At 38.4% G+C, this 27,977-nt stretch overlaps 2 protein-coding genes across 2 annotated transcripts; one reads left to right on the top strand and one right to left on the bottom strand.

Moving 5' to 3' along the window:
- Positions 1-41: 41 nt before the first annotated feature.
- rbp5 (retinol binding protein 1a, cellular) lies at positions 42-11,274 on the top strand. Its single transcript, XM_020927976.2, has 4 exons — positions 42-539; positions 4,644-4,828; positions 6,962-7,063; positions 10,663-11,274. Exons 1-4 carry the CDS (start codon positions 464-466, stop codon positions 10,714-10,716), a joined length of 417 nt encoding a protein of 138 aa, XP_020783635.1. The 5' UTR covers positions 42-463; the 3' UTR covers positions 10,717-11,274.
- Position 11,275: 1 nt separating this feature from the next.
- Positions 11,276-26,263, bottom strand: LOC110163026 (tumor necrosis factor receptor superfamily member 5). The gene is made up of 8 exons (XM_020927940.2): positions 25,887-26,263; positions 24,036-24,161; positions 22,466-22,612; positions 19,845-19,938; positions 19,702-19,775; positions 19,502-19,615; positions 14,934-15,086; positions 11,276-13,555 (listed from the first exon to the last, which is right to left on the bottom strand). Exons 1-8 carry the CDS (start codon positions 25,954-25,956, stop codon positions 13,374-13,376), a joined length of 960 nt encoding a protein of 319 aa, XP_020783599.2. The 5' UTR covers positions 25,957-26,263; the 3' UTR covers positions 11,276-13,373.
- Positions 26,264-27,977: the final 1,714 nt, after the last annotated feature.

Raw genomic sequence — 27,977 nt, 5'->3', positions numbered from 1 at the left:
ACGACACCACTACGCCTTTAAGCCCTTCACATATTTCAGTTTTTCGTCATTCACTTTTTTGTAACATAAGGTTTTAATCCAACTCTGTGATGTGTGAGGTAATTCAGCCTCCGATTTCACTGCTCTCTCTCCTCCCTCCACGCCCCCAAACGCCTTTACGCACCGCCCAGTCTATGGAGCAGATGAATGGGTATCCTCTTCGTATGCAACGCGCACACCACAAAACTTTATCCATCGACGAGGCCAGTCCGAGGAAGATATTGGCATCTCCCCCAAGAAATACCACGAGAATCAACGCGAATCTGATACTTTTACGCGGAGAAAACGCGCAGACAAAACGTGCAACTACGAAAACGACAGCTGTTTCACAACACTCTGCGCTCTTTGACCAACAAAAAAAAGCTGATATCAAACCATCGACTGCCAAAAAATCTGAAAGAGAACAAGAAGAAAGGAAGGAAATATGTCCAAACCCAATTACACCGGGGTTTTTCACATGGTGGAGCAGGAAAACATGGATGAGTACCTTGCTGCTTTAGGTAAGACTATTAATTTTAATGGTTGCCACTTTTTTTTTTTTTCCTTTTGCCTTTTAGTGAAATGAAAGCGCGCGTTCTCAGCTGCAGATTTCCGTGAGCTCTGGCGACTTTATTGATGTCTGCTAATAGGCCATCCTCATTCACAGCAGGACACTTAGTTTGATGTAGTCGCCGCCTTGTCCTCTCCGTGACCCCACACTCGCACAACGGGGTACAGACTGAAAAGAGAAAGAGAGGAGAGGAGAGACTGTGAGATAATAGCCAAAGAAAATTGATATTCTGGCTGAAGAATGGTTATGCAAAACTGTAATGTCACACTGATAATATCTAGTCTTTAAAGGTGCACACTGTTACTTCAGATTAAACTTTACTGATCCAAAATGGAAATTATGTGGACACAGAAGCTCACACATCACAATAAAATATAATAACAAAGAGAAAAGATATAAATGGTAATAACTAGGGATGTAACAATAAAATCTTGGACCATCACAATATATCGAATTACAAATCTCTTTCCGTAAATGAATAGTTATGGTGCAACAATAGCTAAAAAAAAAAAATGATAGAGGGAACTACATAGACCATGATCCTTTGCTCCATTTCAGTGTAGAAGAAGAAAAAACAGTTCTAAGCATTTTTAAGTCGTAGTTCTTTGGATTAAGTCTTGTCAAGAGGAAAAAGCAGCATATTAACAGTTTTGTTCCCCTCCACAAAATATCGCAAAAAATATCGTAGATGTATAAATACTGTGAGATGCATATCGTGAAAATATCGCACCGAGAGATTTGGATATCGTTACGTCTCTAATCGTGAGCCTCCCCACCATATCGTGAGCTTTCCCACGATATCGGAATAAATATCGTACTGTGACGATATTGTATTGTGAGACTTGATAAATAATGATATCCAAATCTCTCGGTACGATATTATCATGTTATGCATCTCACAGTACGATATTTATTGTGATATTTTTACTTTTAAATTACCTTGACAAAATTTTGGTGTGAATTATTTCCATCATAATCCCAAAAATTCTAGTGAAAAACATATTTCTTCATGTTGTCTGCACTGAAATGAATCATGGGATATGTAGTTCTCTACGTTAATAAGCTGTTGTGACAATAAAACCATGCATTTAAGCAAAGGAACTTGTGATTCGATATATTGTGAAAGCCCGCGATATTATTGTGAGACTTTTGATGATACGATATCACGATATTTCGGTTATTGTTACATCCGTACAAGAGAGGTGTCAAATAAGACATAATTATATAAATGTAAATGTACAAGTCAAAATAAAATAGAAAAAGAAGTAATAAAATATAAAATCTCAAAGTGTAACTGATAAAATGACATGACATAGGATTATCTGTTAAATAAAGGTGAGTTATTGTTGTAGGGAGTATTATCTATTACATGAGAGTGAGTGGTACAATTGTAGGGAGTATTATCTGTTACATAGTGAGTGAGTTGTTGTACAGTTGTATGGAGTATTATCTGTTGCATAAAGGTGAGTTGTTGTGCAGTTGTAGGGAGTATTATAGTACGAATGCCGTCCTGTATCTCTCACTGTTTGAGCGGAGCTGTAGGAGCCTTTTGTTTACTAAAACAAACTAAAACAAAAAAACAAAACACAGCATTATTTTTTATCCCACTTACACCAAGTACAGGTTTTGTTTTTTTATCGCTAAAAAGGCCTAGACCTAGAAAGACATATATTCCTATTTATTATACTGTGAGCGGGTCACTCCTCCACAGAGCTGACGTGTACTTGGCCTGATGGTTTGTTTGCATTTATGTTATATTTAAGTTGACTATTTCTCTGGTTTGTCTGACTGGTTGTGAGTAAATAAACTTTGCCAATGAGGTAAGTACAGGTTTCTTACCCTATTTGGCTTGAAATAAGAAGTAATGCACTGAAGCAAGTCGTTGTTCTCTATGTCCATAAGTAAATATATATCATACAATTTTTTTGCAGTGTGAAAATGTTGATTTTAACCCATCCCAAAAGGTGCAGGGTCTTCAGGGATTTAAGAAGTAGGACATTTCTGCACATTAGGGATTAGTTTTAACTGTCTAAACTCCACAGCTATGCAGGTGGAATGCACATTTGTCTTATCTGACAAAACTGAAAACCTTCCTTCTCCCTTAATATTACCTGCAAACACTTAAGAAAACTAGAAAAAAAACTACAACGCGCTACATAAACTTAGCCAGTCTAAAAGTCTAACACTATTTAATCTACATGCATATTTCTGATCAGTTGTAAAAGTATTCTCAGATTGGGGTTATCAAAAGTACAGACTCTTGCATTGTGTTACTCTAACCCACAGCTGGGCCGGGGTGGAGGAATGCAGCCTCACATACTCACGGTTCCCGAGTTTCATCTTCCTGTCATGGGCAACATTTTGAGGACTTCATTCAAATTATAGGATATACTGGTCCTTTTTTTCACAGTTTCAAACCCATGTATAGAAGAACTCACCACAACTTGAAGAAAACTATAAATATAATTACATGCACGTTTAAGACTGATTGAATATTATCCAGTCAGGTTAATCTAAGAAAAATATTGGATTACTCATTTCTGTCAAAAAAAAGATCTTTTTGAAAGTTCTATTCTCTTCCATCTCTACATAAATCTAGCCTCATTCATGAGCCGGTTTCACTTCGTGGAAACCGTCTGACCTCACAGCATTAGGATTCGTTCACTCAACTGTAGGCAGGTACTTTTTTAAATTAAATCTATCGCTGCAATTTGGTCGTGACATATGTAATGTGCCGCTAATGGGACTAACTGGTAACTGGTTGGGTGGCTTTCCCAAATCCCATAGGAAGAAGGGCAATAACGTCTTTCCCCCTGATATAATTCACCAAAGATTCTCTTTGTTCTGACTTTAAATCCTTGATCTCGGGAATCTTTGCCAACACAGAATGTCTGGCTTCGTCTACATCCATCTCGTCTGCTTTGTTTACTTTTGTGCTGTACCACAAAAGGGACCCAGTCATGGCTTCACAGCTCTTCACTAATTGCCCCGTGTGCCATCTACAACTTCCAGGATTCTTGCAAACTGTCTAGTACATTCCGATTCCTGACCTAGTCGCTGGAGAGAAATGAATTGAACGGAGGCACTAGGTGGCACCAGCCTGGTTCACATAAAGCCTTATTGCGTGACAAACGAAGGTTATTTTATCTTACATTATAACACATTACCTTCAGATATAAACAATATTGGATTATTCATTTTTGTTAATGTCATACACTTCTATAGGAGCTGGTTTTGTGTATTTTATTTATTTATTTAATTGAGTAGGGACGGATACAAAAACACTGGCACATCAGCTTATCGGAGCTTTTAACACACAGTACAGAACACAGAAGAGTGGAATGAAATATCACAATGAAAGTGGCAACAAACAAAGGTTTTCTCATCTATCTTATCTTACATTATAATACATTTCTTGCAGATATAAACAATACTGGACTATTCATTTTTGTTGATGTGTTTATGTCACCCACTCTAATAAATCTGCACTGAATCTGACATAACTTTTCATTTAGTTTCTACAAAGCGTTTGCGTGTATCAATGCAGTTTTTGTAATAAAAACAAAAACTGATGCCACGATAAATACTATATCGACTTTTCGTTCAATATATGATAGCTGGAACAATATATTTTGGGGTTCAGGATTTATTGTGTCTACTTTTTTTGTAAGTATGAGGATTTTTATGGCTCACTATTGACCAATAATAGTACATTATATGATGCAGCTCTTGCCTTTTTAATTATACCATCTATTTAAAAAAGATTAGCTGAGATGACCTTGCTTTATTGTACCACTGGAATAAAGTAGTTTCAGTATTATCATGTATTGCAGTACATCTCTTGCTTCAAAATGTGTTATCGTGCCAAGTCTACTGAAGCCTCATCTTTAAAAGCAAAAGATATGACTCCGTTAACTTTGCCTGTAGTTGTAGATTCACTCAAAAAGACTGTCTGAAAGTGATACTCTCTCCCATCGGCTCCATTCTCCCTTACTGCGAGAAAATCTAGATTATCTCATCTGTTTTATCTTACATCATATTATCTTTCTTGCAGATATAAATTTCGCTTTGAGGAAAATCGTTTGTTTGCTGAAACCGACCAAAGACATCACCCACGACCCGGCCACAGGAGCCATGAAGATCAAAACCATCACCACCTTTAAGAACTTCTTCATGGATTTTGTGATCGGGCAGGAGTTCACCGAGGACCTGGGACCGGTGGACGGGCGCACCTGCCAGGTATGTCAAAGTATCATATTATTTTTGTATCACAATGGCCAGTCTAGACAAGCCAACCGAGCGGATCTTTTGTTTGAGTTTTGTGGGGATTAATGATGGGAAGCAGTGGAGCGGTAATGTATTATTTGCTTTTTAAAGTGGGACTAAATATCTAAACTCCGCCCAAAACCACATTTCAAATAGAGCTGCTAAACCGGGGACTAAAGAAAGGAGTGAAAGGAGGGGAGCGGTTTACACGTTTAGGCTTGATCTGTGGTGAAAATGACTTAAAGTTCATCGTGTATCAATCATGTGTCTGCGTTGTCCTTTTCTGTCTCATTTGAAGCATCTGCGAAGATATAAAAATAGACACGTGCGAGACGAAGAAAGATGAGGGAGGGAGGGACGCTCATAGGCAGCAGGGCATCACGTTTTATCTAAACAAATCGGGTCCAATCAGCTGTCAGTCAGTCGTGAGTGCACGTGTTTGAAATCACTGCAGTTCCCATCATGCCTTGGGGCTTTGTAGTCCATGAAGGTGAGTGAAGGCAGCTGGCGTTGCCTTTTTTCACCTTCACCCGCCTTGCAAGATGCCTGCAGCTGTCTTGATCTCACGATATTACCGAGGCCTGTGTAGCGGTGTCTTAGGAGGTTCGCCTGCTTAAGGGCGTAGGTTTGGTCTCAGATTTGGTGGGGACATTATCAGCTAATCCCTTCCCTCCATATGTTTTATGAATTCTTTCCACTTTCCAAAAACACACAGAGTCTGGGCAGGTCCAAAATAAGTGAGAGGTGGTTTCATTTTTCAGTTTGCAAAATGTACAGTTTGTGTCCATTGCCCTTCTAAAATGATTCCCTTTGCTTGTTGGTGATGAGATATTTGTCAGGTCATGTCCATACATTTTTCCATGGAATATTGTCAGTAGAGTCCGGCTGCTCACAGTTGCACGAGTACGGCTCTGTTTGGGAGGAGCACTTGTGGTGATAGTTGCTCTTTTTCCACGGCGACATATTATAATGCAAGTTTAACTGAAGAGGAAGCTGAAGATGAAGTTTTTTTTAAAGTTTGGTGCAGCGTTTTCACTCACGCCTGCTCAAGCCGCCATCTTCAGGTGCGGCCCTGTCCTGCCGCTTCCCCAGTTTAGGCTCCTGGCTCCACTAATGACATCACTCTGTTGCAGCCAATGGAATAGCGGCGGGTGTAACCCTGTCGTCATATCACTGAATACATCTCAGAACGTCTAATAGAACGTCTGCTGCTGACTTCAGCTACTTTCCCCTCCTTTAGCCGCCTTCACGTTTGCAATCACATTTTTATACAGCTTTGACCAGAGATTTGCAAATGTACCTGCACTTGGCACTAAAATCTCATATACACAAAAAAGGCAATTTTAAAGTCTCAATTTTGAAAACATTGTACCGATGACTAAGAAACCTTTTCCACCAATGAAAACATTAACTATCGATAGGCAAAGCAAAACTAGTGAATTATTTGTATAAAAGTTAGATACCTTAGATCAAAATCATCTATTCATCAACTATAAATCAACTAACTACAAAATGACTATTGTTAATCTCAAAAATTCGTACCTGGCTTCAAACAACATATTGTTTGCAAAAGGTTTCATTAAATATGTAATTTCTCTGGTGGAGATTCGACATCTGCTTGAGGGAGATGCTATTGCCTTCTCTGGAAAGTTCCACAGTATGGCATTAAACTTATCTATATACTTTGAGACAAGCACGTGACGTAACCAGGTTAGATCTATGGAGAGATGGCTGAAGAATACGTGGTTTTCAAGGTATTTTTGAACAATGAAACCAATAAAGTCTTTTTAAAAATACAACATAGATAGTTCTACACTGCGGAACATTCCTATTCCCCATGGAGACAAGCAGCTGATGGACCACCCACTAGAAAAGCTACACAGTGCATTTGTAATTTACATGAGTTTTGGAACAAATGTAAACCAAACGTATGTGTGTAGAAAACCAAGAGGGCCTATTGTTCTACTGAAAACCCTGATAGTCTCCCTAACGTCTATGGCCCTAATTTGACCCCGAAAACACTTGAGAATTTTCTTTACAAATGGCAGACTGCTTTACATGTCAATAAAGTCCACATTTGTGTGTTTGTGTGTGTTTGTGTTGCAGACCACAGTGAGCTGGGAGGGGGACAAACTGGTGTGTGTGCAGAGAGGAGAGAAGCAGGGCCGGGGCTGGACACACTGGCTCGAGGGAGACAAACTACATTTGGTAAGAACAAGTGGGACAGTGGGACAGTGGGTTTCTGTGGGGTGACAGGAGGAGACACACTGCAAATATAAATATACATAAGATAAAGTACATTTGGTAAGAACAAGGTGAACACTGGGTTTGTATGTGGTAAGAGGAGGAAACACTGTAAAACACAAATATACATAAGACAAAGTACATTTGGTGAGAACAAGTGGGACAGTGGGTTTCTGTGGGGTGACAGGAGGAGACACACTGTAAAACATGAATATCTACATGAGTTCAAATTAAAATACTGACCTAGTTTCAAGCAGAGAGAGTTTGATCTGCTGTGCACAGCCGACCAGGAAGAGCACTGAAGAAAGTTACTTGGCAGTGAGACCACAAATGAATGACAGAAAACAGAAAAGTACCAGATACTTTCACAACCAGGTATTGTTCAAGATCTGGCAATGCTTGACAAATTGTGCAATTACATTATATTTGTAATATGTTTTAAATATAAGTCGAAGAGCTTGAGTGAGAAATCACAGAAATATGTATTAACTGCAAAACCATTACTAGACGCACCATTTCTTAACATGTTTGTAGAGATTTTGACCAAAGAATTAGAAGGTTTTAAGACCTACAAAGTTATATTTAGTTTATTGAGCATGACATTGTTTCATCCTTTGTGATTTTGCTCATTTCAACCTTTAAAACTGTAATTTTAATTTGAGCGTTCAGCTCTGTCTGTACTAAAAGCAACTTGGAAATAGGCCTTCACATTCCACATGTTACTATGTTGTATTTAGACTTTAATCCTTTGGTAACTTTCTCTTGGTGGTGTTGTGAGTAAATAAGCCTCTTCTTCTGATTAAGACCTGAGTCTTTTTAAACCTCTCACACTGGATTACCAGAACCTCTGCTGCTGCGAGCTGAGCACAAAGCAAACCTTTGTCAACAGTGTGTCTAATGCAGGAGCGCTGATGAAGAAATGCCAATAAGGATCAGACACAGCGGGTTTCGAGGTTTCACAGGAGGAGGGATGGAAAGAAAGGGAGGGAGAGAGGGGAAGACAGGGATGGGCAGACAGAAAGAGGGAGAGGGAGGAGAGAGAGAGAGAGAGAGAGAGAGACAAAGAGACGAGAGAGAGAGAGAGAGACTGAGAAAGAGACTGAGAGAGAGACTGAGAAAGAGACTGAGAGAGAGACTGAGAAAAGAGACTGAAAAAGAGACTGAGAGAGAGAGACTGAGAGAGAAGAGAGAGAGAGTGAGAAAGAGACTGAGACAGAAAGAGACTGAGAGAAAGACTGAGAGAGAGAGACTGAGAGAGAGAAGAGAGACTGAGAAGAGAGAGAGAGAAGAGACTGAAAGAGACTGAGAGAGAGACTGAGAAAGAGAGAGACTGAGAAAGAGACTGAGTGAGAAAGAGACTGAGTGAGAAGAGACTGAGTGAGAAAGAGACTGAGAGAGAAAGAGACTGAGAGAGAAAGAGACTGAGAGAGAAAGAGACTGAGAGAGACTGAAAAAGAAAGAGACTGAGAAAGAGACTGAGAAAAGAGACTGAGAAAGAGACTGAGAGAGAGAGAGAGACTGAGAGAGAGAGAGAAGAGACTGAGAGAGAAAGAGACTGAGAGAGAAAGAGACTGAGAGAGAGAGAGAGAGAGAGAGACTGAGAGACTGAAAGAGACTGAGAGAGAAAGAGACTGAGAGAGAGAAAGAGACTGAGAGAGAAAGAGACAGTGAGAGAAAGAGACAGTGAGAGAAAGAGACTGAGAGAGAAAGACTGAGAAAGAGAGAGACAAAGAGAGAGACTGAGAGAGAAAGAGACTGAGAAAGAGACTGAGAGAGAGAGGGACTGAGAAAGAGATAGACTGGGAGAGAAAGAGAGAGACAGAGAAATGAGAAAGAAGGAGGAATTGCGTGGACAGGTTGACGAACAGAAGAATAGAGAGAGAATTTGAGGAGAGGTACTGAGTTGAGAGAAAAGCTATGGGGGCGGGGGTGAGAGAGGAAGAGAGGTTGTGAATGAGAGAGGGGGAGCAAGGGAGAGAGGAGGGGTAATGAGTTAGAGGGAGGGGCAGAAGGAGAGGGAACAGACTTATTGAGAAAAAGGGGATAGTTAGAAGGGGGGAGCAAGAGAGAGATGGTAAGACAGAAATAGTAAGAGAGAGACAGAGAGAGAGAGTGAGAAAGAGAGCTAGTGAATGAGTGGAAAGAAGAGAGTGAAAGAGAAGAGGAGGGAGGTGGATTATGGAGTCACAGGGCATATCAACAACAGACTTTGGGGAGTCTTTTGGACCCAGGCCCAGATAGTTCGGGACTCGGCCAAATCGTCTTATCATGATTCAGCCTCTATGCTCGAACACTTTTCCCTTTCTCTCCTCCTATTGGTCAACCTGCATTATACTCTGAGTGAGTGACAGGTGGAATTAACCAATCATAGTGAAGTACATACTCTTCACTATGAAACAACAAAACAAAAAAATGCTTTATTTATCACGTACTGGCATATGTAAAGCAGAGATGGGACCAAGTCATTGTTTTGCAAGTCTCAGGTAAGCCTCAAGTCTTTGAACCTCAAGTCCGAGTCGAGTCCCAAGTCAAATACAGGCAAGTCCAAGTCGAGTCTCGAGTCACTGACCCACAAGTCCAAGTCAAGTCCAAGCCATTTGTTTTGACCTTCAATCATTTCAAGTCTTTAAACCAAAATACTAAATATAGCTTAGATTTTCGCAATTTACATGCATTTTAAGCTAAATTTAACTTAAAAGTCATGGTATATTTATATAGGTGTTGTAGAAATTATTTTTTTTCCTTTTTAAATGTACTGATAAGATCTTTGTGTGAATCATTACGGTCAGAATAGAAAAAAAATAAGATTGAAAAGTGCTTAATAAGTTATTTTGTCATGAAGTCTGCAGTGAAATGGAAGGGTCATGTTCTTTGTAGTTTCCTCTGTTTTACTGTATTGTACTGTATATTACTGTAGTACATTTGAGGATACCACATCACAGTACTTCAATTACATCCAAATACCAAACAGAAGTGGGAGGGACATGTTCCAATTTGTTCCTGTAAAATTAAACACCGCATTTATCAACTGTGAAGAGAAAAGTAAAGTTTTCTAAAAGCATGTCTTTTTTTAGGAGAAGCATCAGGTCATCTCAAGTCACAGGGCTCAAGTCCAAGTCAAGTCCCAAATCTTAGTCCATTTTACCAAGTCACACCTCAAGCCTTAAAAATAGTGACTCAAGTCTGATTCGAGTCCTCTGATAGAAAGATACGAACTGGTGAATTTGTGATTTGGATCTACGTACATATGACACCATTTATTCAACTCTTATTTGATTATCGAAAAGATGAAATACAAATGAGGAAAATTGAGTTAAATATTATAAATGAAAGCTTGAAATGAGGTCTACTCCCTGCTCTAATTTACAATATTTTTATCTTTTCAATGTGTTTTTGAAAAGGCTCTAAGTGTGTGCATATCATTGCTTTAGAAACTCTGAAAGTTTGGATACAGAAGTTTTTCAAAAGTTATGTTGTCTTTTGAGTTCCGTATTTTTGGGGAAATTTTAGCTTTTTGAATTCATATATTTATATTTAACATTTTATTGTCCTTGTTTTTGCAGGAAATGAGAGCGGAAGGTGTCGTGGCTAAGCAAGTCTTCCAGAAAGCCGCCTGAAGCAACTGGACCTGTGGTTCTCCAGCTTCTCACACCAAGTACCTCCAGGGGGCGTTCTTCTCTACGTTCATACTGTTTTAACTACAGCTTTTCTGTATGTGTGTGTATCTTGCATTTATCCGATTACAGAAACAATTGCATAACAAAAACATGATGAAAAAATGATGAAACCTGCTTGTCTCCATCTTCATGTAGACAAACCTCCACCAGAAAAGTTACGTAGTGAACCTTTAAGCCTGTAAGGAGGCGTAGTCTAAAGTCTAAACCAAAAGTAACAGTTTTTAACACTAAGGACTAAGCAAGGACTAAGTTTGAGAACCACTGGATTTGTTTCTTTTACTGTAACGTTACCGGTGTTGTCAGTAGAAAAGCAGTTTTGTGGTACAAAGATTTTAGTTTTATTCTAATCATAAATGTTGTGTATATTGTGTATAATAATGTACATGATAATAACTGTCTGTGTGTGCTACTAATATAAGAATGAAGTACTGAGCGAGAGATGGAGCGTCATCCACTTTGCACTAACGACAAACACGTTATAAACAAATACAACATCTACTCTGCTTTACTGCTTATTTTTTATTATCATGAGATTATAAAAATACACTATATGAAAGAAAAGGCGTGGACTATGTGGCAAATTGTCCACTGGAAATCACAGTTTGGCTACATCATCTACACAATGTTAAATATCTAAACAGAGAACCAGTATTTTTCAAGATTTATGGTGAAACTTTTCTATTGAAGAGCACCACACCTGTACGTCTCCAAAGGGATGTTATTGGTTTGCATAAAATGTTCATAGTGTAGAATTAAACTTGACACTGCAAATCAATAACACGTCCACACAAACAGGTGGTGGTACGAAAAGTTGCACGAAAAAGTAAAATACACGAAAAGAAATCAAATAAAGTAGATCTTCGCGAAACAAGTTGCACTTTTACACTGAATTCAAGTCATTTCAAATGGGAGAGAGAGAGGGGGTGATGGGCAGAGAGAGAGAGACTGAGAAAGAGACAGACACAAAGAGAGAGAGAGACAGAGAGACTGAGAAAGAAAGGGAGAGAGAGACACAAAGAGAGACTGAGAAAGAGGCTAAGAAAGAGACTGAGAAAGAGAGAGGGAGAGAGAGACAAAGAGAAAGACACAGAGAGGGTGAAAGAGAGAGGAAGAGAGAGAGAGAGACACAAAGAGAGACAAAGAGAGATAGAGACAAAGAGGATGAAAGACAGAGAGACGGAGAGAGACAGACTGAGAAAGAGAGGGAGAAAGAGACAGAGAGACAGCGAGAGGGAGAGAAACAGAAAGAGTAAGACTGAGAGAGACAAAGAGAGAGACAGAAAGATGGAGAGAGAGAGAGACAAAGAGGGAGGCAAAGAGAGACAGAGAAAGAGAGAGAAACAGGGAGGAATTGCGTGGAGAGGTTGGCGAACAGAAGAGTAGAGAGAGAGTTTGGGGAGAGGTAGAGAGCTGAGAGAAAAGCTATGGATGGTGTGAGAGAGAGGAAGAGAGGTTATGATTGAGAGAGGGGGAGTGAGGGAGAAAGGTGATAATGGGTTAGAGAGAGAGGGAGAACACTTTCTGAATTCAAGTCATTTCAAATCCTCCTATAAGACATCAGCTTTTGCAGCGATCTGTCACAGAAAACACACTTCTTCAAAACTTCACGATGATGTGAGTCTGGTCACTGGTTAATCTCCGTGTTTTCAGACGACCGTGATTGACAGGTGGATCAGCCAATCAGGGAAATGCATCGTCCGGTCTGTATCAATACAATTACGAGGAAAAAAGATAAATAAAAAGACGTAGGAAGGAAATGCAGTCATGTTTGGTTCTGGCTCGAGACATGATGGAAGAAGTGGTGACCAGACTGATTTCTCTTTGTATAAAAATATAAATAACACCTAAAAATGTCATTCTAGACTTACCAAACAACTCGCAGCCATTATTGCAAAACTAGTATAGATAATATTTTAGTTTTTCACATTTTAATAGTGCAGCAGACTGGTACTGTTCAAAACTCCAATCTTGTCAGCTGCTATTTTTATAGTTCTTAAATAACAACGGAATTATTTTTGTCCCTTTTTACCAGTTTAGAGTTCAAGAAGTATACACAAGTGAAAGTAATAGTAATAGCATAAAAATAAATAAATAAACTAATGAAACGTGTCAAGGTTTTGCATAGGTACAGTACATAGTATTATATACAGATGAACCTCTTCCTTATGTCCTCCAGGGGGCAGCGTAGTTACAATACCCTGCTTTTGACTATGTCCTGCATGAAACGTATATTTTCTAGAGTTGAAACAAGATGAACAAGGTGAGATGAAATTGCTACGAGATCGTGCACACATGTGGGAACTATCTTGTGAGATTCCCACATTAATTTACACAGAACTAAACGCTTGTGAGTTAGACCTCTTGATAAGTTGTGTTTTCAAAAAGAAGTGCAACCATGACAACAAAACAGAAATAAAAATTTGTGAGACTTAAATTGTAAGAATAGTCTTGTAAAAATGATGTAAAAATCTCATCCTGGCTCATTCTCACGGATCCAATCTTGCGTAGGTCCAGTGGGAATCATCTCACCCGACCTTCCCATAGTTCCAGAAAACTTTTTTAAAAATGGCGAAGGTTGTTTTTTCTTCTTAGATTTGTCATGTCTCGCTCCACTCGTCCTCCTGGGGTTCTGAGATGGTTCTGTGGTAGTTGTTGATGCAGTATCTGGAGCTCTCGTCTAAATGAGTTGAATCCATAAAAGAGACTGAGGCTTTGAGTGGAGTGATGGGAACGCTGATGTCCTCATGGTCCAGACCGTCACAGCTGAGCTCCATTTCATCTGTGAATATGTAAAAAATGTGCACAATTAATGACAAAATCTAAAGCAAAGCATACTTACAGTGTTACAAACTGCAGTAAATGAATAATAATGGTTTAGATTCATAATGTGCTTTACCGGTCTTTAAGGTGCACTATGATGCTCTCCATGGGGATGTTATTGCTTTGAGTGAAATGTTCCATAGTATGGCATTAAATTTATCTTTTATTTATTAAATTATAGCTGTAATTATGGGACAAAAACATATATTTTTTCTGAGAACAGCAGGGTCTTTTCACAGATCTTACAGACCTGCAACTTTGTACAAATGAATAGTCAAATGTAGTGTCATGGTACTCAAGACCGGTCTTGGACTCGAGCGTATTTGGTCTTGATACCACTTGGTGTTGGTCTTATTTCGGACTCGAGATCTGACACTCGACGAGGGCGATCATATTTCATTACGGCCGAACTGTAAATGTTATGAACTTGAAAAAACCCACTGGATTAACTTTGAAGCTGTTTTGTATAAAGTGTTGGTGGAAGCAGGATTAAAGAAGGGGTTCTCAAACTGTGGGTGAGGGTCCAAAAACGAGGTCCAGCGTGTTTAAGTACAGTACAGTTTGCTTGGCTTATTTTACACCTAACTGAACATTAACCAGACTAAATGGAGATAGATTTATAAAAACACTGAAATAGAGTATGTATGTGCCAAAATAACTAAAATACAAATAAATGTAGGAAGTGACAAAGATGGTCTTGATTTGGTCTCCGTGGTCTTGGTCTTGTCTTAGTCTTAACCTTTAAAAGTCTTGGTCTTGTCTCGGTCTCAACCCTCAGAGGTTTTGGTTTTCTCCTGATCTTGGGACCCTGTGGTCTTGGTCTAAATGAGGACTAAACCTGGACTAAAACGGGACTAAAACAGGACTAAACCAGGTCTAAACCAGGACTAAGCCAGAACTGAACCAGCACTGAGGGTTGGGACAGGCCTGGAGGTGAGCCCGGATAGACCATCAGGGCTGAGCGCAGCCGTCACCCAATCGCGCTTTGTGGACACCATGCTCCATGGTCTCTCTCAAGTCCAAGTCCTCGTTTAGACCTGGTTTAGACCTGGTTTAGTCCTGGTTTAGTCCTGGTTTAGTGCTGGTTCATTCCTGGTTCAGTCTTGGGCACATGTGTTGTAGTCTATGATTTATTTATCTGAAGATGATTATGAATGACGTCAGCGTTAATAACATCGATGACGTCACGAATCCCATATCCCCACTTAAAAAATCCCCAGTACACCACTGGTCCCAGCTTTAGTCACACTTTATTTAAATGCAAAATTACCCTTTACCATCTGGGTTTTTGTGTTACTTCCTTTCATCCTAACATCATCTTCAACAGGGTTACTGACCTGATTCGTAAGCCGGCAGGTCACAGGTGTAAGACGGGGTGTAGGTCTCTTCTTGGTAGAGTCCGCTCAGCTCCTTTGAGGGCAGAGGGAGCTTCAGCTGGACCTCTTCTGCTGGGATCACACCCACAGGGACCTCAGTAAGACTTCCGCTCACTGAAAACAAAAGTCAATAAAAGTATAAATAAAATGATTTCTAGGAAGAGAAACTAGAGTCCCCAGAGGAGCACAGAAAGAATATGCAAACTCACAAGGCCACATTTTTATCTAGGGTTTTTCTACCTTCAAAACACTCAAAGCGCTTTACATAAAAAAAACTCTTACACATTCACGCACACACATTCATACACCAGTGCACACAGATATCAGGGGCAAGATGGGTTAAATGTCTTGCCCAAGGACACAGCGACATCATCTGTGGGAGCTGGAATAGCACTGCCAACCTGTGGGCCAGCAGACAAACATTGAGTAATTTTTGCCCTAACTTATTTTTGAGTCAAAACCTTTACGTTAGAGAAGGTCTAGGGGAGGTCTAGAGTGGACAAACCAAATATATGTCTAATGAACATTGAAATTATCTGTAAAATAACAACAAAACATACTACATCTACTACATCTGTCTACGTTGAATCCGTGTATCATTCGTTCATTCATTTTTCAAAATAAAACCGAAAAAATAAGAAAATGAAAAAAAAAATACACATGTCATTATTTGTCTCCAAACCAAAATGAAAAAAAAAAAAAACATAACAATTCGTTTTTTGAGTTTTTGATTTTGTGTTTAAATGAATAATGGAATGGAAATAACGGATAACGGCTGTGACTTAAACTGTGATGCCGGACTGAACCAGGACTAAACCAGGTCTACACCACGACTACAGCAGGACTAAACCAGGACTAAACCAGGACTAAAACGGTCTCAGTCCTGGTCTGGTCCCGGTCTCAGTCCTAGTCTCAGTCCACAGGCCCGGAGGTGCGCCCACGTAGACTGTCAGGTGATCAGGACTGAGACCAGGACTGAGACCAAGACTGAGACCGGTTTAGTACTGGTTTAGTCCTGGTATATCTGGTTTAGTCCTGGTTCAGTTCTGGTTTACACCTGGTTTAGTCCTGGTTCAGCATCGCAGTTTAAGTCACGGAAACGGGAAACGGCAGTTGAATCGAAAACTGAAAAAACAAATCGTTATCCGTTTTTTCATTTTGGTTTTGGAGACAAATAATGAAGAAAATAGTTGTTATTTTGTTTTCATATTTTTGGTTTTATTTTGAAAAACTAATGAACAAATGATACACGTATTTAGGTTGGTTTATTACGTTTGTACAAAAGGTCCCATTACTGACGGACAGGTTCTGCTGCAACACTTAAATACTTTCTGAGTAGGAATAGTTGCAAAAATATTGAACTATCGATATATCGTATCGTTTAATGTGATGATTCAGTATCGATATTGGGGACTGCTGTATCGATATATCGCCAAGAGTATTTTTTTGGTGTATTTAACTAAATTATTTTGTTACAGTGCTACTGAGTAGGAAACTCATTTATATAACACATTTCACATTTTCACTGTGTTGATGAGTAAAATGTTTGTGTTTCATATGAACTTTGCACAAGAAGTGGTTTAACAAAGACTTTTAGTATCACAGCCACGGGTTAGGGTTAGTATTGTATCATCGTGGCTTATGTATCGAGGTATGTATCGTATCGGCAGCTTCTTAATGATACCCAGCCCTATTTCTGAAGTCCAAGCCCTTCCCCAAGAACAGTTTGCATTTAGGTTAGTCTGCTTTTTTGGCTTTCTTAGCTCTGAAATGTAACGCCTTTACATCAGCATCTGAGTGCAAGTGAACATGATCAAACACTGAACATGTGAAATAACCAGCAGACCTGTAAATGGAAACCCAAAGGCACCTATAGCCATGCGGTGAGAGACAGGACTAGTGCGGCTTTTAACACTTCTTACTTGAGCAACAGAAAGAACAACACCCAGTACTAAAATTTACACCACAGCATCAGTCTGTTTTACAATCTACAGCTTCATTGTATTCCATTATAAACAGTTTATTGTGAATTCTTGTGAAATTAACAACACTGAGGTGAATGCATTGTGTTGTAACCTTGACCCTGCACGAAACAGTGAACCTAATAAAACAGTGACCTGGTTGAGGTGGCAAAGTGGGTTGACTACCAGACCACACAAATCTTTCTGAGTGAATCTGGTCTGCACAAAAACTGTTTTCTGAAATGTGATTCTTGTATTAATTCAGTTCATATTTAACCCTTTTTGGATTAGAAATTAGACTCAAATATTTTCCACAACTTGTTCAGCCCTGTTAGTGTCTGTATTTGCTTGTATTTTTCTCACACTGTAATTTCCACGAGTGATGTGTAATTTATACAAAGTACAGTAAATGTAAATGCATGACAAGTGTACAGACACGAGGCCACAGCGTAGGAGCTTTTCTCAGAATGAGCTGGCATGTTTGATATCAACCATGAACATGCGTCAAACTGTGAAGAACCGTGTCAGAGGAAGTGGGTTTTCTGTAGTTTAAAACATGATGTGCTCTGCAAGTTTAAGTTGCATCACAGCACCACATTCTCAGCACTGAATATTCAAACTGCAGCGGCAGATTAGAAATGCCACCGGTGTCAACATCAAACCGGAGGTAATTAGAGGAAAAAAGGTGTATGGTAATGTGGAATGAGCGAGATATGCGGTGGCATTTTAGCTGGGACTTCACACGGCAGAAATCAATCAGCTAAATGTTCTATATTATACAGAATTTACCCTTGTCTTTATTTTAAGCCATGTTATAAAGTTCATACATGTTTCACTAACCCTTTTTTATTATTAGTCTGTCTACGTCAAAGCTTCAAATGCTCTGTTCCTCCTCTTAATGTCTTAAAGTCAAAGGTAAACACCTGCCTTTTACCTTTAGTTCAGTAGAGATTGGTAATTTCAGGGGTGAAATCATCCAAATGATTCAGGTGAAGGTGTACAGAGTTTAAAAAACACAATGGAGCACTTCCTGTACATGGCATCACAAGAAGAACACAGCCTAAACATGCAGGATTTCTGAGTTAAATACATGTGAATGAAACAAAACGCAAATCCAGCTATGTTTTTGATGAGGAAACGTTATAACACAGATCAGAAAATAGCGTAATAGAGAGAGGGATACGTTTGAGTGCAGGTTGTGGAACATTCAAAGCAGAGCAGAGACATCTTCATGGAGACAAGTATGTGGCACAGAAAATGTTAATGATGGCAAAGGATGTGTTCACACTCACAAAGACACAACACCACATCAAAGTTGGGACTAAACCATGACTGAACCCAGAACTGAGGCTGGATATAAATAGGACTAAAATGTGTCTACATCAGGAATGAAAGGGCATCAGCGCAGAACCAAACTAAAGCAACTAAAGTGAACACACCCTAAGATTAAAGGTAATGAAAAGCATACACAGTAGTGGGTTCCTTAAATGAAAGTAATAGGGGTGTAACGATACCCAAGTCTAACAATACGATATCTTCACGGTATGAAGCTCACAATACAATTTTTATTGTGATATCGTGGGAAAGCTCACGATATGGTGGGGACGCTCACAATATTACGATATTATACATAATAACAAGACTGGAATTATAAAATGCTTTGACCAGTCATTTGGTACAACATCAGTCAGTGACTTGAAATGTCAATATCAGTGACATTTCAAGTAACAACTAAACAGTTGTAATAAAACTCTGGGTCGCTCTTGAAGTCCACCCATCAGTGGTAAGTGAGATGCTCTCTGACTGCTTAAGGCTCTATAGTACATCAGCCTTTGTCTGGCTGTATACAGCAGGGAACACTGTTTGACTACCGTATTTTTCAGACTATAAGTCCTTTAATTTTCTCAAAAATCAACAGTACTCCTTATAATACCTTATGTATTAACTGTGATTGTGCTTACTGACCTCGAACCGATTTTATGTGGTACATGGCGATCAAAAATCTGTCAAAATGTTTTAGTACGACTTTGAGAAACTACCCCTGCATTCGATTATCCTTCCAAATCGTTTTTCCGAAGAACACACCCCTTATCCTGGGACGGCACAACTTGGACCTCGGTGGCGGAAAAAATAGACTGAGCAAGGATTTCAAGTCAGAATCTGAGATGGCTACACGCTCTGTGACATGTAAACAATAATAATAATAATACATAACTATTGTATAACTTGTATGGCGACTTTCAAGATACCCAAAGACGCTTTACAAGAGGAAACAAACAGAAGAAACAAAAACTAATAAACATTCTGCATTTAAAGCCTCACCACTGAAATAAAGCCATGTATTTATTTATAGATTTTTATAGCACTAAAAAAACCTTTGCAGCCTTTCAGAGATGTGTGTTTGCCCCTTCACAGGCCTGACTTGTAGCTTGGTCAGATGGAGGACACTTCACCTGCTTGTCTCCTCAGAATGCCATTAAAGTTACCCGTCTATAAGGAACCACTCACCTATTCCGACCGCTAAGCTTCAGATCAGTGAACACCTGCCCTGTTGTGTGTGTGACTCACCTTTGTGCCGTCTCTGACGTTTTCTCCACCTAAGAAACAGAGCCACAGCAATGAGCAGAGCAGATGTCACGACCAGCCCGATCCACAGACCCGCGGGCAGCCACCAGGAGCAGGCTGCACACACAACAGACAAGCCAAAGTCCAGACACGTCCAAAACAAACTGCACTGAAGGAGATACGGGTAAAGAATAAGGACTAACGTGTCAAATTTCTGCAGACCGCATCTGTTGTCAAAGTCCCTGGAGTTTGGAGCTCTTTCCCAATGTCTTCACATCTAGAAAACCCAAAACCAGATTAAAAAATGTACCCAAATTCAGAAGGAAACTAAGAAAGGAAGCCTGACTTGGTGTGGGGTTTACACGGAGAGATGTGGTCTGACACGTTACTGAAGAAGCCACTCTCACACGGGGCACAGATTGTGTCATTTGTCCGAGACGCTGCAAAAAAAAGACAATAGGATGAGTTCATATGACATCAAAATCAAGAATCCCTAAATATACTGAGAGGAAAGACAGGCCTGAATTCTGTGTCAGATTTTGCTGTTTAACTCTCAGATGACAGATTTGTTGACCCAGTTTTTAGTTAATACTTGGCCTATCCGCAACCGAAACTAGCAAAAGTTCAAAGTCTTCTCTGTCAGTGAATCTGCTTTTTCATAGCGCTTCAGAAATTAGAGAAATTACTGAACTCTAAATAAATATGTGATTGTTGAAATGACTTTAAACCAAGCACATTTATTGAGACAAAACAAAAAAAAAGCAAAACCAAAACGTTATATAGGCCTCTTTTCTCTTTCTGAAATTAAAATATTATAAAACTGTAGAATCGGATCACAACCTTTTTAAGGAGAAAACTTGAAAACATATTTGCTGTGGTTATATTCCAGAGTTGTTATGGCTTCTCTAGGATTAGGAATGTTCCACAGTATGGCATTAAAGTAGTTATCTATCTCTGTGGAGAAGTTAGAAGAGACGACCTCACTACGAATGCATGTTTTTCACTGTATTTCTGAGCAATAAAAACACATGTAATCGAACAAATACGGGCCGGCTCTTTGCAAAATACAATGTTTAAAAGCTGTACAGTGGAACATTCCAGGCAAAGCCAAAGCATCTCCATGGAGACAAGCTGTTCCACTGTCCCTTTACCTCATTCAGGATATTTCTTTTTCACGGTGTGTTGAAAAATAGATTTCCTCCAGTATTTGTTGAGTGTTATAGGAAGCTGAGTCATGGTTATTCTTTGTGCGACCTTCACGGATTCGTTTGTTTTGATTCGTTCTCATTTTTGGCCATTTTTATCTCTGTTTGACTTACTGTACCACTTCCTACCCCTTATCAGTTTCGTGCAGTGTGAAATGTATCTGTTCCGGTTCAGTGCAAGTGAAATGGAAATAGCCAAACAATGGTCTACATGTCTGTAAGAAATATGTATATGAGTTATAATACAACAGCTTTAAGTCAGAAAATGTATTGACTACTGTAGATTTATTAAGATCTACAATAGACTATGTGATTCAAAATATTTCTGATGGGTTTTAATCATTCCTTATCTTACTTTTACAGTTTATGTTTCGACTTAAATGTATTTGTAAGGTGCCCTAAGTAACTTTTCAGAAGCAGGGTCCACAAAGTGCTTTTTTTTTTTGCTTAATCTTCCGCTTGATGTCTTTAAACATATTTATCTTGACGGAGACAAGTATCTGACTCATTACAGGTCAAATCTGTAGAGAAGTGACCCTGCTTTGTGTAAAAAGACCTAACATTTTCATGGAGACAAGCAGGTACTAGTCCCCAGAAGTCACATAATGCATCTTTACATTTTTTCTTCACTGCAGATTATTTTGCTATAGGGTCATTCCACCTTAGGTCACCCCAAAAATATTACAATTTAAACCCTCACATTGTCCAGTTGCAAAGAAAATTGGTGTATGAGTAAGTCATAGCCAAGAAAGCCAAAATCTCAAATTTTAACGGTTGCTGAGATATCTCAATTTCATTTTTTCACTTTTTTGTGTGCTCACCTAATTTCAAATTGCATTTACTCAGCAACTACTGCTCCGATATCAAAAACCAAGATATTTCTGGAAAGGGGAAATCATAAGGAATTCGGCATTTATTTTTGCATTTGAATACTTTTGAGATGAATTACCTTTTGACCTATATTTGACCTTGAAATTGACAATAAGGGACACGCCCGACCTCAATGACACCAATAGAAAAAAATTGCCTAAAAGCTGACTTACCCCCATCTTAAGACATGCCAGATTTGGATTCCCTTTGATTTCCCCTTTCCAGAAATACCTTGGTTTTTGATATCGGACCAGTAGTTGCTGAGTAAATGAAATTTTAATGGATATCTCGGAAACTGTTGGTCCAATCAAACTAAAATGTGAAATTTTGGCTTTTGTGGTTATGATTTACCTATACCAAGTTTCATCAAAATTTGATAAAATAGGGTTTAACTCACTGGGTGAACTGAGATGGACTGACCCTATAAATAAATATTGAAGCCAGTGAGAAATTTAGAATACTTATATTGTTTTGTTTTGCAAATTGTCTAGCTAGTTACTTAGAAGGTCTTGGTTTTGTGTTTGGATTTAAAAGTCCTAAATTACGCTAAATTGACTCTTTAAGCTTTAAGCCACGTTAAAGTGTTGTTACAAAAAAAAAAAAAAGAGCTGTGTTTTGTTTCATTCATACATTTTGAGTAATCCTCCAAATACTCTGTTCCACCTTGTGATGTCATGAAGCGATAGTTTTCAAGTGCACAGCTCCTTTTACCTTTTGTTCAGTAAAGATTTCCAATTCCAGAGCTGAAATTATCCAAATGATTCTAGTGAAGATGTATGGAGTTTGAAAACACAGTGGAGCACTTCCTGTATTACCACATGACATGACAAGGTAGAACAGAGTGTTTTCAGTGAAAGAGTCTTCTGAATTGTCATTTCATTGAGGTTCTTACCTTGAACTTTGACCCCATGTCCCTCCAGACACTGCGTCACCTGGAGACAGTGTCCACAGCCGGAGTCGCTGCAGTAAAACCCCGACACACACTCACAGACTGTGTCCGCCCAGGCCGTACACTCTCGCAGAGTTTTCAGCTTCTTTTCTAAAAGCAAATACCAGGATTTAGCACTGCATTTATCAAAATATTAGAGAAACACTGAGGGGTGAAATAATAAGCAGTTCATAAAGTAGTGGTCACCGTTTTGATTTAATCACTGCCTTTAAGAGACAACTAGAGCACCTGTCCATCACTAGGAAGTGGGTGGAGGAAAATACATATTGATAATTTATACCAGTGCATCTTTAAGCACAACTAAGTACATGACTAAGAAAGCAGATTAGATTTTAAACTGAACAAATTCAGAAGATTAAAGGTTTGTCAGCTGTTTGTCATTGCTTTGTCTGGAAAGTTCCACAGTATGACAGTAAATATGATCATTGTCAGCAAAATTCTCACAATATTTGTGAAACTCTAGAGATCTTGTTCGGCTCTGACTCAATGGTTTTGTGATATCATAGCGTCTTCGAATCAAATTGAACTTGAACTGTTTCCGTTTTATTTGGAGAGAGATTTACCACATCAGGCTGCGGCTGCTTTCTACATGCATGCAACAATTTTCTCACATCTCTCATTTGCAGGACAGAATCATCATTTCTCTGTAAAAATGAACTATTAACACCTAAACAAGAAATTGTTGAGATGACATAATTGTGAAATTATCAAGAAACTCTTTTCACTTTTACAAACTTTGTACATTTTAGTATTCTGAAAGAGTTTTTACATGTCTAAATATTGTTGTGTCCTCTGGTCTGACTGTCAGGAGACATAACACCAGAGCCTCTGTCAGTGCAGGGGCCGGGCTGTTCCAAAGTTCAGACTTCATTTGGACAGGAGATCCTGGCCTGTCTACAGAAACATGTTCAACAGGATTCAGAAAATGTGGCTGAAGTCAGGCCAGGGCATCTGGTCTAATCCAGTGTAATTACTGTGTCCATATTAATTAAGTAAAAACAAACAAACAAAACAATAACTATGGAACAGGCAAATCAGTAACGTCTTCACGGAGACAAGCAGGTGGCAAAACCACCACCAGAAAAGTTACACAATGTCTGTTTAAAATGTTTTGTATTGTCTAACCAGGTAATGGGAGTCCAGATACTCAGGTGCATAGATATTAGGGTTTGAAACTAAACTCATTGGAGCAGAAATCAAAACTAAAATTAACATTTCCTGGCTAGACTAGATTTCCTGTCAAGTATAAGACCACATAGACTAGACCCCCTGAATCACAACGAAATCTATACCTGGATGACTGAGGGGATTACACAGAAGGCCACATGGTAAAATAAAAGAAAGTACTATGATTTCATGCTGAAAATGACATTCTACTTTCTAAATAGTGTTTTTAATCATCATTGTGGTATCAGAATCAGTATCGAGTATCAAGCCAATCTCTTAGTACTGAAACTGAGTTAAAATGTTAGTATCGTGACACTGCTGGGTGTTCTGTGTCTCTGGGACTTACGGGAGTTGCACGTTTTACAGCTACGACACTGGTCCATGTGATTTCTGGTGGCCATAAAGTGCCCCTTTTTACAGTCTGCACATTTTGTGGGTGTCTTCCCATCACAGTCCTTCTCCTTATACATGCCTGAAATAAAACCAAAAAGTAGGTCATTCAAAGTCATTACGCCATAAACTGATGTGAACTTAAACCATATATAACTTTTTTTTAAATTATTGTTATATTTTGTCTCCTTTTTGGTCAGTATGGCTTATTCTTTGCTTGTTATTTTTTTGTTTTGTTGTGTTGATGTCTGTTTGGTGGATGAAAATTGGTATATCACAGAGACTAAAAAAAAGAAGCAATAATAATAATAAAGCAATGGATTTATATTGATACTTTGAAGCTGATGTCATTGTCTGTGGGTGTGATGCTAACTGTAGGCATTGCTCTGTCTGACACTTTGCAAGACTTAAATCTGTGCTTTATTTTAACACAATCTGACCAAAAAGAACAGATGTAGATGGAATTACAACAGATGAAGTCCCTCTAAAATAAAATAACACTCAGAAGGATTATATAAACACCAATCTTGTGAAAATATTACACTATTTTCTGATCCATATTATAATGTTTCTTCATCAAAAACACATCTGAAGTTGTGTTTTGTTTCATTCACACAAGTTTAACTCACAAATCCTGCGTATTTATGCTGAGTTCTCATCAAACTAAAAACACTGATCCACATTTTAACATCACGTGGTAATACAGGAAGTGCTCCACTGTGTTTTTAAACTCTGTACACCTTCACTAGATTAATTTGGATAATATCTTTGCAGGAATTGCTAATCTCTACTGAACAAAATGTAAAAAGGAGCTGTTAACCTAACTACCACTGCATGAAATCACAAGGTGGAGCTTTGGAGATGTAGACAGATGAATATTAAAGTGTTACTCAAACATAAAACATAACTCCAGGTATGTTTTTTTTTTTTGATGAGGTAACAACTAGGGATGTAACAATAACCAAAATATCGTGATATCGTATCGTCAAAGTTCTCACAATAATATCGTGGACCATCACAATATATCAAATTACAAGTCTCCTTACTTAAATTAAGAGTTATGATGCAGCAATAGCTAAAAAAGACAGAGAACTACATAGACCATGATCCTTTGCTCCATTTCAGTGCAGACTACAAGAAGAAATAACAGTTTTAAGCACTTTTAAGTCTTAGTTCTTTGGATTAAATCTTGTCAAGGCATTTTAAGAGGAAAAAGCAGGATATTCAATTTTGTTACCCTCCACAAAAAATATCGTACAGAGAGATTTGGATATTGTTACATCTCTAATCTCCCCACCATACCGTGAGCTTTCCTACGATATCGCAATAAATATCGTACCGTGAGGTTCATACCGTGACCATATCGTATTGTGAGACTTGGATATCGTTTCACCCTTAGTAACAACATTTTAGCATGGCTTAAAGCTCAGAAAAGTCAAATTTGCATTATATGCCATTAACTTGACATGAGAAGCAATGTACAAAAGTCAGAGTTCTTTTTAGTCAAACCTGATTTGCTGAATTTTGACAACTTACATGAAATCTATGGACAAATTAGCCTTAATTTACCAGAGAAAGTTCAAATCCACTGAACCACCTCAGAATAAAAAGACTCTAGGTTTAATATAACAAATTTGTAAACCAAGTCTCTAACCTACAATTACAGTATGAGGTTCAACATTTGTGGGTTTTCTCTTTGATAATTTCTTTCAAAAACAGCGAATCATCCACACACAGACCCCTGCCCTCCATTTCTAAATCATAACATCCAAAAAACAAGAACAATGCACACCAGACAATGACCCACCTGCGTTACAGCGATTACAGCAGCGTCCATCCTTGCTGAAATACCAGTCGTCCGAGCATTTCTGAGACATTGATTCCCATTCAGTAGAAGCTGATTCTTAAAAAATAAAAAAATCGCTTATTCTTCAAAGTCTGTGTTCGCTTTTGCCCGACACCGGAGTTCACCTCTCAAACTATAATCAAGATTACTCTGAAACTCGACTTTGAATTTTAGTTTCCTCCGATACTTCTTATCTGCCCCTTGAACTGCTCACGTCTCCTCCTTCATCTGTAAACTTCATCACTTGTTGAATCCTACACAGTGGAAAACCCCCATTGGCCAAATGCTGTGCTGTTTTTCCCTCTTTTGAAGGCTTCCTGTTCGGGTCGTCTGTTTCCTCGTTACAGACCCCTGACTTAGTTCTGGTAACTTCACTGCAAAAAAAAAAAAAAAAAAAAAAAAAAAAAAAGAAGCAAAACGAGTCACTAAGCTGCAACAAGTAAAGCAAAATTGATTATTGCAAGTGTAATAAATTCAAACAACTAATCAAAAAATTGAAATTTTTTTTTTATAGTTAATCCATTAGTAAAATAAAACTTTATTGCAGCCCTATGCACAATAAAAATCATAATTTGTGTAGTCTCTCCTAGTTTATATATTACACATGATAAACTTGAACAGTTTGACTCAATTAAACTCAAATTAAAATGAAAAGTTTCAAAACTAAACACTAAAAATCACTCTATATCCTCTTGGGACCTGAAGAAAAAAGTATGTTGCAATATATATTTTTTGTGATTTTCTATTTGGAGGTAAATGAACGCCTTTTGTTAATTTTATTTTTATGTGTTTTATCTGTAATAGACACCGGGGACATGTTAACAACCTAACAAAAACAACTTTTTTGACCAACATCTCTGACAAGCTTCTACAGTCAGTTTTTAGACTCCATTTTAATTTTAATTTAATTTTTTTAATCATAGTGCAGCCACAAACTAACTCCAATTGAGTTTATTTTTTATCCTGGACATGATAGTACTCTATAATCCCCCAGCTTTATTTAGGCAGAGGAATTTAGTCTCAAAACTCTTAAATGATCGACTAGTTAACTCAGTGTCCACATTAAGGACACAAATGAATGGCCCCGGTCTCAGGAGGATACACTGCAAAACGTTCAACAATATTATCTGGATTTGTGTACATTTTGATTTGATTTGAGAATATTCTGAAGACTCACTTTGTCCACTAAATTCTAAATGCTGCTAGTTTTTTTCATTCATTTCAAGTTAAAAGCGTACTTTTTCCTTATCCAGTCGAAGATTACTCAAATAAAAACACACAAAAACACTTTGCACTTAATTTTAAGAACATACATACAACATTTTGGAGTGCACCTCTTACTCATACTTTGAAACTAGTCAGAATGAGACATGTTAAATAATCCAGTTGATGCAGATGATAAGCGTTTAAAACCACACCAGCTGATCAAATCTGAATTAAAGTCAATTTTTGGTCAGGCTACTTTAAGCAGAGTGTCTCGTTTTTGTTTGTTTTTTTGTTCTGAAAACTGTATCAAACATAAAGCTCACAGTGGCACTTCCGGTGTTCACTTCCCTTAAACACTCTTGACCCCATTGTTTTCGGTCCCACTGAGGTGAAACTACACTCAAAAAAAAAAAAAAAAAAAGCGATAGAAAATTAGCATCTAACTTTAACGCATAATTTTTTCTTGTTTTGAGTGGTTTTAACACATTTTAATAGAAAAGTCACTCAGTTTCCATGGTGATGTAATTGCATTGACAGGAAATCACTGATTTCTTTTATAATTTATTCATTTACTGGTGTTTTTATTGCATTCTTAACTGAGCAGGGTCGCCTCCGCACAGATCTTACTAGTAACTTTGTCTGATGAGATTTCCTGCCAAGAACATTCCAGGCAAAGCAATAAGATCTCCATGGAGACGAGAAGTAAAATTGCACAGTGTTCATTTAATCTTCGACTACACTAGGGAGTCAAATTAACGCAAAAGTAAAGAAATATGAATTCGAGACATTTGATTAAACATATTGTAGATCCCGTTTTTGGTTTCAGAGATTGGCACATTTCGGCAA

The sequence above is a fragment of the Boleophthalmus pectinirostris genome, unplaced genomic scaffold, assembly GCF_026225935.1.
Source record: "Boleophthalmus pectinirostris isolate CB_2022bp ecotype Guang Dong unplaced genomic scaffold, ASM2622593v1 HiC_scaffold_6, whole genome shotgun sequence".
Taxonomy (NCBI): Eukaryota; Metazoa; Chordata; class Actinopteri; order Gobiiformes; family Gobiidae; genus Boleophthalmus; species Boleophthalmus pectinirostris.
The sequence above is the reverse complement of the archived record's forward strand: the minus strand, read 5'-3'. Positions and strand labels throughout refer to the sequence as shown.